Raw genomic sequence first — 12,408 nt, 5'->3', positions numbered from 1 at the left:
GAGGCTCTGCACTGAATTATAGGCCTTTCAAGGGTGTATTACTGCATCTTGCCCACCAACCTAGTGATTCTGGGGAAACTGGACCCACCACAAGTCTCACCAGAAAAAAGTGGTGGTAAAGGTATTATTATTACAGTATTATTATTATTATTATTATTATTATTGTTGTTGTTATTATTATTATTATTATTACTATTATTATTATTGTATTATTATTATTGTTGTTGTTTTGTTGTTGTTGCTGTTGTTATTATTATTACTATTATTATTTTTATTATAGTATTATTATTACTATTACTATTATTATTATTATTTCTATTATTATATTATTATTATTGTTGTTGTTTTGTTGTTGTTTTGTTGGTGTTGTTTTGTTGTTGTTGTTGTTGTTATTATTATTACTATTATTATTTTTATTATAGTATTATTATTATTATTATTATTATTATTATTATTACTACTATTATTTATTATTATTATAATTATTGTATTATTATTATTATTATTATTATTACAGCATTTAGCAGACACTTTTTATCCAAAGCAACTTACAGTAATGTGACAATATACTGTCTAAGCAATTAGGGGTCAAGGGCCTTGCTCATGGGCCCAACAGTGACAAACTGGCAGTGGTGGGGCTTCAACCAGCAATCTTTTGATTACTAGTCCAGTACCTAAACTACTAGGCTACAACTGCCTATTAATTTATTATTTGTATTATTTCATTATTATAATTAGTAGTAGTAGTAGTAGTAGTAGTAGTAGAACTGCCCACATTGAAGTCTCAGACAGAATTGCTTTGCTTTCATAAAGACACACTAAACTCTCCAGATCATCCTTTGCAGTGGCCGCTAATGTACATTGACTCATCAATGGTCGGCTACCACATTAGACTGCCGCACCCCATGAGCGCCCACGAAAATTTCTAACTGCCATTTCTTTTCATACTCAATGCTGTATAATAATGGCAGTGTTTGTGATTGCCTATACATTTGAAATAACGACTAAGCTCACTCATGCAACACTGAACAGTGTGAAAGTGGCTCAAGTCTGGCGTGATGTGACTCTTTGTAAGTGCTTTTCAAAACTGGGCTATTTGCTGGTGCAGTGGCTATAAAGAAGGACACCAAGATCTGAGCACCATTGAAGAGGATAAGGGTTATAAATCTGCCGCAAAGAATAAAAGCAACTGAGAAAATATAGAAATACAGGAGATAAACAAGTTGTTATGAACAAAAGCAGAAGCTAATTGCTTTTCTTTTCACTGCAAGGGCCTTGAATGTCATACGCTGTGTGCATAAAATCTCAGACTCAGCTTACTAGCCTGTGACAGTGATGCTTTAATTAGGGTCGCGCTTCGAAGGTATTTTTATTCATTGTTTATTGCTCTCATGTCATTCACAGAAGCATATTCTGTGGAGAAAAACTGAACAAAAAACAGCAAGCTTTAATTAGACCTGTATTAAAAATTTATCAAATGCATATATGTGTACAGTTTAAAAAAGTTTGGACACCCCCAGGGAAATCTGTTTGTTTCATTCATGGTATGTGCAAAAGTTTTGGCACATTAAATGTAAGGCTTTTTTATTATATTTAATAAAATTTTAAATACATTAGCTCATTATTTTACATTTATCATTTAAAAAAATAATATTTTAAATGAAATTATTATTATTATTATAAATAAAATGATGATTATTATTTTAAATGAAATGATTATTTTAAATAAAATGATTATTATTATGAATACAATGATGAATATTATTTTAAATGAAATTATTATTATTATTTTAAATAAAATGATTATTTTAAATAAAATGATTATTATATTAAAAAATGATTATTATTATTTTAAATAAAATGATTATTTTAAATAAAATGATAAATTTAAATAAAATGATTAATATTTTAAATAAAATGATGATTATTATTTAAAATGAAATGATTACTAATACATAACACATTTAAATACAATTATTATATTAAATAAAATGATTATTATTTTAAATAAAAGTATTATTATTTTAAATAAAATGATTATTATTATTTTAAATAAAATTTACAAGCTTAAAAGTTGGTGTTTACTTTACAATTCCCCAGCAGTTTCTCCTGACATCTGTATGGACTCTCATATGTACATCCAGTGCTCTAGAATCCAACAGTAGTGTTTCACAATACTATAGCCAACAGTAGGCATTGAGCATCATGGTCTTGTGAAGCTTGTGAAGTGGTTGCTGAGCCATAAAACCAATCCACATTCCAGTTAATCCAGTTCCAAATAAACAGTTATTGTGCTGATGGTGCTTCTGATCTCTGTAGCAATAACTGCTCTTACTGCCGACCAAGGCTGTACTAGCAGAGTAGAATTTTGCCAAAGTCACAAGAATAAAAGGTGACGTGATTGTTTTAATTTAACACACCTGTCAGGGTGTGGCAAAAATGGGTGTGTAAATATACAAGTTGGGGGGTTGTGTGTCATTTAGCACAACATAAATGACTTCACTGTGTAACAGAATACAGGCTTTACAGAATGTATAGGCCACGTTTTATCTCATCATTACTTTTCCCTCACTTAAAAGGCCTTTTTAACCGAGATAAAAAGTCTACTACAGGCGGTGAGCTGATAGAGCCAGTGACTTAATGAGGCGACTTATTCAAAACCTATAAAACAGGCCACAACGTTATGTCAATAGAATTAAGTGGCAATTAAATGCCTGTGAGAAATCAGCAGCAAAACACTGAAGCGTGCCGTCGTACTGCACTGAGAGAGCCGAGACGCACATTTGGACCTAAGTGCTAAACCATAATGGTGCATTAAATGATAGAAGGCATTAAAAACTCAATTGCTCATAAATGTGAGAAGGTGCGTGGGATGAACAGAAAGTGCAAATCAACTTCTGTAGATTTTAAGAGGGCTATATGCCCCGGAGAAGGAACGCAAAGCTGAGAAACTGAAAAAACCTTGAAAGAATAAAGACTGCACTAGTGTCACAGTTTCTCTTGAAGGCCTCATACTACTGCTGCCTTAAAGTCTACCCAGATATATATGACACAACAATAGTGTCATTACTAGCAGGGCATTCAGATCTTTCTAAAAACACCTGGTTGGAGGGGCACTCAGGTGGCACATCAGAGCTGACATTTCGAACTTGGCTGGGCACCTACATGAACAACGACTGACTGTTGTTCATACAGAGCCAGATAGGGACTCCTCATTACTGAGGCAATTACAACCTCTGCTGGCTGATTGATGGCGCCTGCACAGAGCTAGGAATAATGCGTGTCTTTCCGTACACAAAGCTGATCAGCATATGAACTCGCCCCGTGCAGGTGAAAAGATGCAGTTGGCTACTGCACACGTGTCGGACGGGGCGTGTGTCAGTCTCGCTCTCCTCAATCAGGGTGGGGATCATCTTCAGTAAAGAGAAAGCATAATGCAATGGTCTAATTGGATGCGCTAAAGTTGGGAGAAAGGGCATAAACAAACAACTTGTTGGTAAAAAGAAATGGTGGCTGCTGGTATGAATGTTCGTAAAAAAAGAAATGGTAGCTGGTATGGATTTTTTTTTTATGACATACACAGACAGATTTCCTTTGTAAACTGCAGGCTTTTTAAATGGATATATATTAATCTGAATGACAGTAATCCATTTTTGCTCTGTTAAAATAAGAACAAAACATATTGATTCTGATCTAAACCACTCAAAACAAACATCAGGTGACGCCTGTCAGTGATACCCAGACAGAGTTTTGTATCGCAGCTGCTGTGGCAGTTTTCAAGTCCCAGAGTAGAAACAGAGATGAAAACACAAACAGATTGAATGAGTGAGGTGTGTGTTTGGTGTCAGGTTGAACTGAACCACAGCATGACTGAAATAAATTACACTGCAATATTAAACCTGGGGCTCAACTCTAGCAAATCGAAACTAAATGTCCCTTTAGTAAGGTGGAATAATAGATATTTTAATAGATATAACTGCCATTTATTTATGCATTTTCTCCCTTTTTCTCCCCATTTAGCATAGTCAAATTGCCTTCTGCTGCTGTGGATCCCCGATTGTGTTCGAGGAGGGTATATTGCTGCTCATGTGCCCTCCGACGCGTGCGCAGTCCTAGTGGACCCCTTATTTTATGATCGTTCTTCTACACAGGCGCTTCGGTCTGCTAACCAGGGTCCTTGCACAGTGTTTGAAGATCCCACCCACTTAGTCAGGTCATTTCCCCACCCAGCACACACGGTAGCCAATTTCTGTCTGCAGCGGGCAATGCCAATTGTGGCCGCTAGATGGCGCCCAGCTGACCGGTAGCAGAGTCGAGATTATAACTGCCATTTTTACGCATTAATTTGATTGAAGGAAACCAACCCTCATTTACAAACGTTTGGCGACTCTTTATTAAATATTTGTCACAAGTATTTAAGCTTCTTTCAGCTGCTCCTGTATTTAAGGGTCAATGGACAGATCATTCTGGTCCACATAAGTTTTTTTCTGCCACAGTTTTATACCAGATGCCCTTTCTAATGCAACCTTCCTTATTTTTATCCAGGCTTGGGACCAGCACAGAGAGTGCACTGACAAGTGCATTTCCCAATGGCTATGCTGTTTGGCCATACCCCTCCCTCAGACATAGCCAGTCAAGTCAGTCACTGGCACCACCGAGATTCAAATGTGCAAAAAAATAGGAATCCTCTGTAATCAACAGCACAAATTAAGTTAATGGTAACAAAAACACTTATATTATTCAGCCATGCCCAGGAATTGGTGGAGATCTTTGACTCTACTTCACCTTGTCCTATGGGGGCTTGTCCGGGATTTAAACACAGGACCTCTCACACCCCAGCCCATAATTATTGAATTTGACTACTAACGCTCCTTCGTTTTTTAATTTAGTCCAAGAAAACAGATAAAAAAAGTGAGGTGTGTAGTTGGTGTGAGGCTGGGCTGTAACAGAGCATGGCTGAAATAAATTACACTGTCAGCCCAAGACTGGGCCCTGACTGACTGTTCCTCCGATTCGAGCCACCAGCCAGCCGCAGCATCTTTACATCCAACCAGCACCGTCTGCACACGACGCCACTGCCCTAATGATGATGCACGAGCCGCGGAGAGCCTTTCCAACCGCAGCGCACCTCACAACCCGGCAGACACGCGCAGGTGAGAGCGAGCGCTAGACGAGGAAAACGGGAGGGTGAAATGGATCCTGGCAGCTTGAGAAAATCGATTGTGAAAATTAATAAGTGAATTCCCTCCAGCATGCTCCGTGCCTCCGACAACTCAATCTCCTTTTCGCACCTCTCCTTTTTCATTCCAGGCCTTTATGGGTTCCAAATGCCACCCACACACCTTGCTGAAGGACTGAAGGGCTGAGAGAATGAGTATCAAGAGCAGGTAGGACCAATGTTACAGAGGTTAAACGTGGTAAAACAAGCAGTGTGTGTACACTAAGGTCAAAGAAAATGCCCTCTGCACTTCTGTCTTATTGCTGTGTTTTATTCCCTGCCATTTTGTCTCAGCCATCGAATCTCTTCTCTCTTATTGACCTCTGTAATAGCTGTTATCAAATTGAAAACACACAGCATACCCATCATCCCTGGAGATGCTATAGAGCCTAACGGCACAATCCAGCACTTTGGTTTACCCATCAGACTTATTCTTAATGGGAAAGTGACTGGAAAGAGAGACAGGCTAAGACTACGGTACCTGCTCCTGGTGTTTAAGCCAGAGGTCCACCATGGGGTGGTTGGCACTGAGAGACAAGCGGGGAGCGTCTCTTTTGAACTGGGTGGCCCAAGCTGCTGTGTCCCGGGGTAGACTGTGGTATGTGGTTAGCTCTTTACCCTAGAGGAATGAAGACACAAACACACACACAAACATATCTAAACAAAAGCTAGAACTATAAAGTTCATACCCATTAGGGTACCTTTATAGTTCCAGAACTAAATTAAATTAAAACAGCTACATTTCTAAATTAATAGATCAAACTATGAGAATAAATACACACAATTTTAAAATAAAAACTGTTAAATAAAGCAATTAAATAAAAAATTAAAGCAATTTTTATTTCATATCATTTGCATGTTTTATCCTGGTCAGGGTCACAGTGGGTCTGGTTTTACTGGAATCACTGGGCACAATGAAGTAACACACCCTGGAAAGGATGGCAAATCCATCCCCGGGCCTCAGCCACCCCTTCTGACATAGCCAAGTCTGTGTGCAGATGCCCGACCGGCTGATTCAAACCCCCCACAGCAAAGTGAGCTAACATAATTTATTGCTGCACCACCTGAGCACCAAAAAGTGTAGAAGTATCTGAATTACAATAAAAATTAAAATGCAACACTGGCACCTGTACAGCAGTCCACAGGACAACTACAATATCTAAGACTAAAATTAAATATCCAACAACTAAGTGTTTAAACCAACAACCAACTGTCATTAGTCAACCGTTAACCAACAAGCTCATAACAACCTGTTAAATATTAAACACATTACAAAGTTTCATGTCAACACAGCTTTATGCTTTACTGCATAAAAACAGTATGATAATTTAGCAGTAATGAACAGCAACATAAACATGAATATTGAGACCAGAACTTGTTCAGGATATAAAATAATTATTTGGAACAAACTTTGCCGGTAGCTTACAATCCACTACAGCTACATGTGTCAAGTAAGATGTAGCCAGTTACTCAAAGCCACTTCTGACATTGTTAATTAATATAACGTCAGTCAGTCTTACCAATACAATGGAGCTTTAAGCAAAAATCTAAATTAAGTTTAATTAAGAAAAAGTTAAATGTTTTCAACCTATGTTTAAGTTTAATGTTACGTAGTTGCTACCAAAGGCCACCCTCCCAATTGTAAAGTACACAAACAGCACACATGCACATTTCAGCATGACACCACTGTTGGGTGATACGTGCTGTCTATTTATGCTAAAGTAATGTTACATTTCTCACTCACTCTCTTTCTTCACCGCTTATGCAATTAGGGTCGCGGGGGGAGAGTATCCTGAAAGAAACCCAGACATGGGGAGAACATGCAAACTCTGCACAGAAAGGACCCGGACAGTGCTACCCACCAAGCCGCCCATGGTAAATTTCTGCTCAGTTGAATTTCATCAGAGCACCAGATTTCTTCCTCAGCAATGCAGAGACCTTTAGCTCTGCCCCTTATTATTGAATATAAATTGAAATGATATTTGGAACTGCTAGTGTTAATAGAACTTCTGTAAAGCTTATTTATTTATGTATGTTACATTTATGACAGGACAGATAATTACTCATTACACAAGATACATCAGTTCACAAGTTTAATGTCAAACACAGTCATGGACAATTTTGTATCTCCAATTCTCCTCACTTGCATGTCTTTGGACTGTGGGAGAAAACCAGAGCTCTCGGAGGAAACCCACACAGACACGGGGAGAACATGCAAACTCCACACAGAAAGGACCCGGACTGCCCCACCTGTTTTCAATTATTGTAGATTACTTTTTTTTTATAAATTATTAGACTATAAATTAATCAATAATTTAATTCATACAACAAATACAAGTATCTTTCTAAAAGTGTAAAATGCCAATTTTATCACTTTTTATTTCACTTTCATGTTTTATTAGTGCTCTATCCTGGTCAGGGCTGTGACAGGTCTGGTCTTCCTGGAAACGTTGGGCACAATGCTTTAACAGGGTCAAACTAAAGGAAGCTATTTCCCCTGTACAAATCTACAATACCATTGCATACAGATCATGGGAGAAAATTCTTTAAATGTGCTAAGATAAGTCCTTTTACTTTCAACATGGAATGAGGTATGTGAAACAATAAACAGTGAGTTCAGTAATGCTTTTCTAAACGTCTCCTGCTGATATGAGTGACAGTTACCACACTGAGCTGTTATTAGGAATATTATGATTGGCGGCCGAGCAAGATTGTTTTGGACCCGAGCCCCGCAATGACATGTTCGTTCCAATAAGACATACACCTATTCCTTCCATCAGTAATTAACTTTATTACACACCGCTAATTTGGACCGGGGCAAATGCCAGGCTATGGGTGTTACAACTGCATATTTTGTCTGAAGGTGAAATCGAATGCCCTGTAGCACACCAGCTCAAATCAGATCTCTGCTCGCTGGGCGTGTGGAGCATGCAGACATGAAGCAGGTTAGTTTCACACACCAGGGGCCTCAGCCTAGAAAGTCCTCAGACCAATGCTGCTCATGGCTACAGACGTCGCTACATTAAAAAACAAAACGGTCCGGTTATTAAATCAGCAGGTCCACAGCCGGTCGAGTTACTCATGAGAAGTCCTGCACACAGTGGAAAATAATCCATATGGTTAAGTAGGGCATGAGATGGTGTGATGAAATGGGGCGGCAATGAAAAAGCAGACAGGAATGTAAAGGAGCAGGTCAGTGAAAAGGCCTCACAAGACGGTCGCTGATTGTCATCCCAGTCGCACACAGGGCTTGAGACTATAAAAAAACCTGCTCATTAATTTTTATGACATACTAAATGACAACCGGCATTGAGAAAATAAATCAATGAAAAAATAGACTAGAAAAAATATACCATATATTATAAAATATACAGTAGATCTACTGTCTCTGTAATAACCATTTAAACACAGGACCAGGACTGTTGGCAGTAGGGTAAGATGGGGTAATAGGGAAGGAAAATTATAAAAGGGATAAGTGAGGATACCTAAATACAAACCCTATTTCCCCAAAAATTGGGACGTTTTGTACAATGTAATAAAAAGCAATTTGTTCATTCTATTAAATTGTTATTTAAATGATCATTTATTTATTTTTGAGGACTTTAATGTCATGTTTTACACTTTGGTTACATTCATGAAAAAATGGTAGTTACTCGTTACACAAGATTCATCAATTCACGAGTTTATATCAAAAACAGTCATGGACAATTTAGTATCTCCAATTCAGCTCACTTGCATGTCTTTGGACTGTGGGAGGAAACCGGCACTCCCAAAGGAAACCCACTCAGACATAAGGAGAACATGCAAACTCCAAACAGAAAGAAGCCAGACCGCTCAAACTGGGAATCAAACCCAGGACCTTTCTGCTGTGAGGCGACAGAGCTACAGTGCTACCTCAAGGCTACTGAGTAATACAAAGGGCTACTTGTTTGTAGGGATGTAACGATGCACCACAAAACAGTTAAAAATTGGTGCACGTGCCACGATTCGAATCGGTTATTCATTTAAGATGAATCGATATTCACTTTAAACAGCAGAGGGCACTGGCGCTATTCACCTCGCCTGGTTGACGACACTTCACAAAGTTGCCAGGTAGGGGATTTTCCAGCCAAATGTATTTCTGTGAGGGTACTTTATTTGAATTATTCATTTATTTATATAATATATATAAGGGCATTCTTTATTAAGATAAATAAAAGATAAGCACAAATACAGTATTTTATTTTTTATTTTTTTTAAAGAGAAATAATAAAAGGAAACTTTGTCATCATTTGTATTATTCATTTATTTATATAATGTTGGATTTGTTTTTAAATTTCATTTCAGTTTTTTTACACAATAAGCATTATTTACCTCAGAAATAAAAGGGCATTCTTTATTTAGATAAATAAAAGATAAGCACAAATACAGTATTTTATTTTATGTTTTTTAAGAAAAATAATAAAAGGAAACTGTCATCATTTGTATTATTCATTTATTTATATAATGCTGTATTTTTTATTTATTTTTTTTTTTTTTTACACAATAAGCATTATTTGGCACAGTTTGTACCTACCTCAGAAATAAAAGAGCATTCATTATTTAGATAAATATAAGATCTTTATTTTATTAAAAGAGAAATTTTTCATCATTTGTCTTCAATTTCATTTTGTTTAAAAAAAATCGGGAAAAAATTGTATCGTGAACCCAGTATTGTCAATCGTATTGCATCATGGGTAGAGCATATCGTTACATCCCTAATTGTTTTATATCCTTCCAGAATAACATAGTTGCATGGTTCACCTTTAATGATAGTCATTATCAATAATAATAGTAATAATAATTATTATTATTCATATATGTCAAGAGACTGTCTGATCACGTTTATGATTCCTCACAATAATTATTAACAATGATTTACCATGGTAGGATATATTTAAACATGAAACATTGGGTCTGTTCGAAAACCTAGTGAGCTACCTTGCTGTCTACTGCCTACATAGGCAGCTGCCTAAGTAGAGAGTATTCTACTTATAAGTCATTGTTATTCAGACACGCTACTTAAGACAGCAATTACAGCGATTCCATCAGTTTTCGCTTACTACGCTAACACAGTTAGCCTCATGTCATTCAAACCAATGGGATGAGGTGGCACAACGAGCTAGCAAGTCAACTAACATCTCCCTCCGTGTCCCGAAAATGGTTAAATTGTCGCTCACAAACTTGCAAATAAATGACACTTGTACATGTGATAATGATAATTTATTTATGTATGAAAATAACTTTGCTCGTTGCTCATCATTTGTCTGCCATATTTGTAATTTTTTGTGAGAAAAGTTGTGTCTCACTGAATGCTGGGATTGTCTTCACCGCTAAGGCAGCATTGGATGCTCCCTCATTATTCAGTCAAAATACCGTTCAAATTTAAGGTGCCTTACTAGTGAGCATTTTAAGGCATCTAAGAATTCGAACAGGCTTCTTCTCGGAAGCGTGCGTGGGATGACATAAAACGCTGTATATGTAGAGAGCTCACTATGTTTTCAAACACATTATTTCTGGTAATCTGTTTCAATATCAAGTCAGAGAGAGTCATCACATCTCTGATATTTCAGTGAATATCTTTCTTGACCGTTTACAGAGACTGTCGGGTGCAGTACACCATGTTGTAAACAGGTTAGCACTTGTAAAAGTGCAGCAAAGTAAAACCCAAATTGACTTTTGGCCAAGTAGAGTTTAGGAAATCCAAAACAAAGCACATCTGGATTTTTATATGACATACTGTGTGTATGCAGAAAATACCAGAGCGCCAAGAAAATATATTAGACCATCCATATTCAATCATGGAAACATCAGGAGCACATTAACCAACATTATTGCTCCAAAGTAAAGAAAAATTCCCATTATTCCCATCAAAGCAATACAAAGAGTACTACTACAAATATCCAGTCTGGTATTATCAACCACAAACAGATCTCTCAATCTCCTCAAGCGTTTGACAGTGTAACTCAAGACATGAAAAATGTTAAAAAGAACTCTTACTCAGTGAGAGCACAGTGAGGGATAATGAAGGAACAAAATCCCTACTAAAACAGTAAGATATGCTTATCATATCCCAAGGGCTGCAATTGTCTGTGTCACATTCAGAGCGCATGCCATCTTCACCTCCACTCCACTTTCCACCCTTTCTTATGAAATATTACTATTTCCAAGGCAGTTAAGACACCATTTTGGGAGAATAACTTGAAAGTAATTGTCCTCTTTTGCACTGAGGGGTCAGGGGAGAGAGTCTAAGTAAAAGTATCGGTTTGATTCATTAGGAGCCAAAGGCACTGACCTTAAAAGTGAACTTCATGACAAGGAAAATGTTAGCACTACCAATAAACACTTTACATTTAGGAAAGAAAAGGGCAGTAAGAGGCATGGCAAAACTCCAGTCAAAGCCAGCAGTGCTTGCTACATACAGTGTATCACAAAAGTGAGTACACCCCTCACATTTCTGCAGATATTTAAGTATATCTTTTCATGGGACAACACTGACAAAATGACACTTTGACACAATGAAAAGTAGTCTGTGTGCAGCTTATATAACAGTGTAAACCCAGTTTCCGGAGGGAGGGGATCATGTTCTGCTTCAGTATTTCACAGTACATATTGGAGTTCATGTGTCCCTCAATGAAATGTAACTCCCCAACACCTGCTGCACTCATGCAGCCCCAGACCATGGCATTCCCACCACCATGCTTGACTGTAGGCATGACACACTTATCTTTGTACTCCTCACCTGATTGCCGCCACACATGCTTGAGACCATCTGAACCAAACAAATTAATCTTGGTCTCATCAGACCATAGGACATGGTTCCAGTAATCCATGTCCTTTGTTGACATGTCTTCAGCAAACTGTTTGCGGGCTTTCTTGTGTAGAGACTTCAGAAGAGGCTTCCTTCTGGGGTGACAGCCATGCAGACCAATTTGATGTAGTGTGCGGCGTATGGTCTGAGCACTGACAGGCTGACCCCCCCCCCCCCCCCCCCCCACCTTTTTAATCTCTGCAGCAATGCTGACAGCACTCCTGCGCCTATCTTTCAAAGACAGCAGTTGGATGTGACGCTGAGCACGTGCACTCAGCTTCTTTGGACGACCAACGCGAGGTCTGTTCTGAGTGGACCCTCCTCTTTTAAAATGCTGGATGATCTTGGCCACTGTGCTGCA

At 37.9% G+C, this 12,408-nt stretch overlaps 1 protein-coding gene across 1 annotated transcript in view; it reads right to left on the bottom strand.

Annotated features, from left to right (window-relative positions):
- The window catches only part of pard3aa (par-3 family cell polarity regulator alpha, a), a 537,783-nt gene that overhangs the window by 276,244 nt on the left and 249,131 nt on the right, over positions 1-12,408 (bottom strand). Inside the window, exon 5 of the mRNA XM_062991183.1 lies at positions 5,700-5,837. Within this exon, the coding sequence (XP_062847253.1) occupies positions 5,700-5,837 (138 nt within the window). The remainder of the gene's footprint in view (positions 1-5,699; positions 5,838-12,408) is intronic.

This window comes from Trichomycterus rosablanca, chromosome 3, assembly GCF_030014385.1.
Source record: "Trichomycterus rosablanca isolate fTriRos1 chromosome 3, fTriRos1.hap1, whole genome shotgun sequence".
Classification (NCBI taxonomy): domain Eukaryota; kingdom Metazoa; phylum Chordata; class Actinopteri; order Siluriformes; family Trichomycteridae; genus Trichomycterus; species Trichomycterus rosablanca.
Note: the sequence above shows the minus strand (reverse complement) of the source record. Positions and strands in the feature narration are given on the sequence as shown.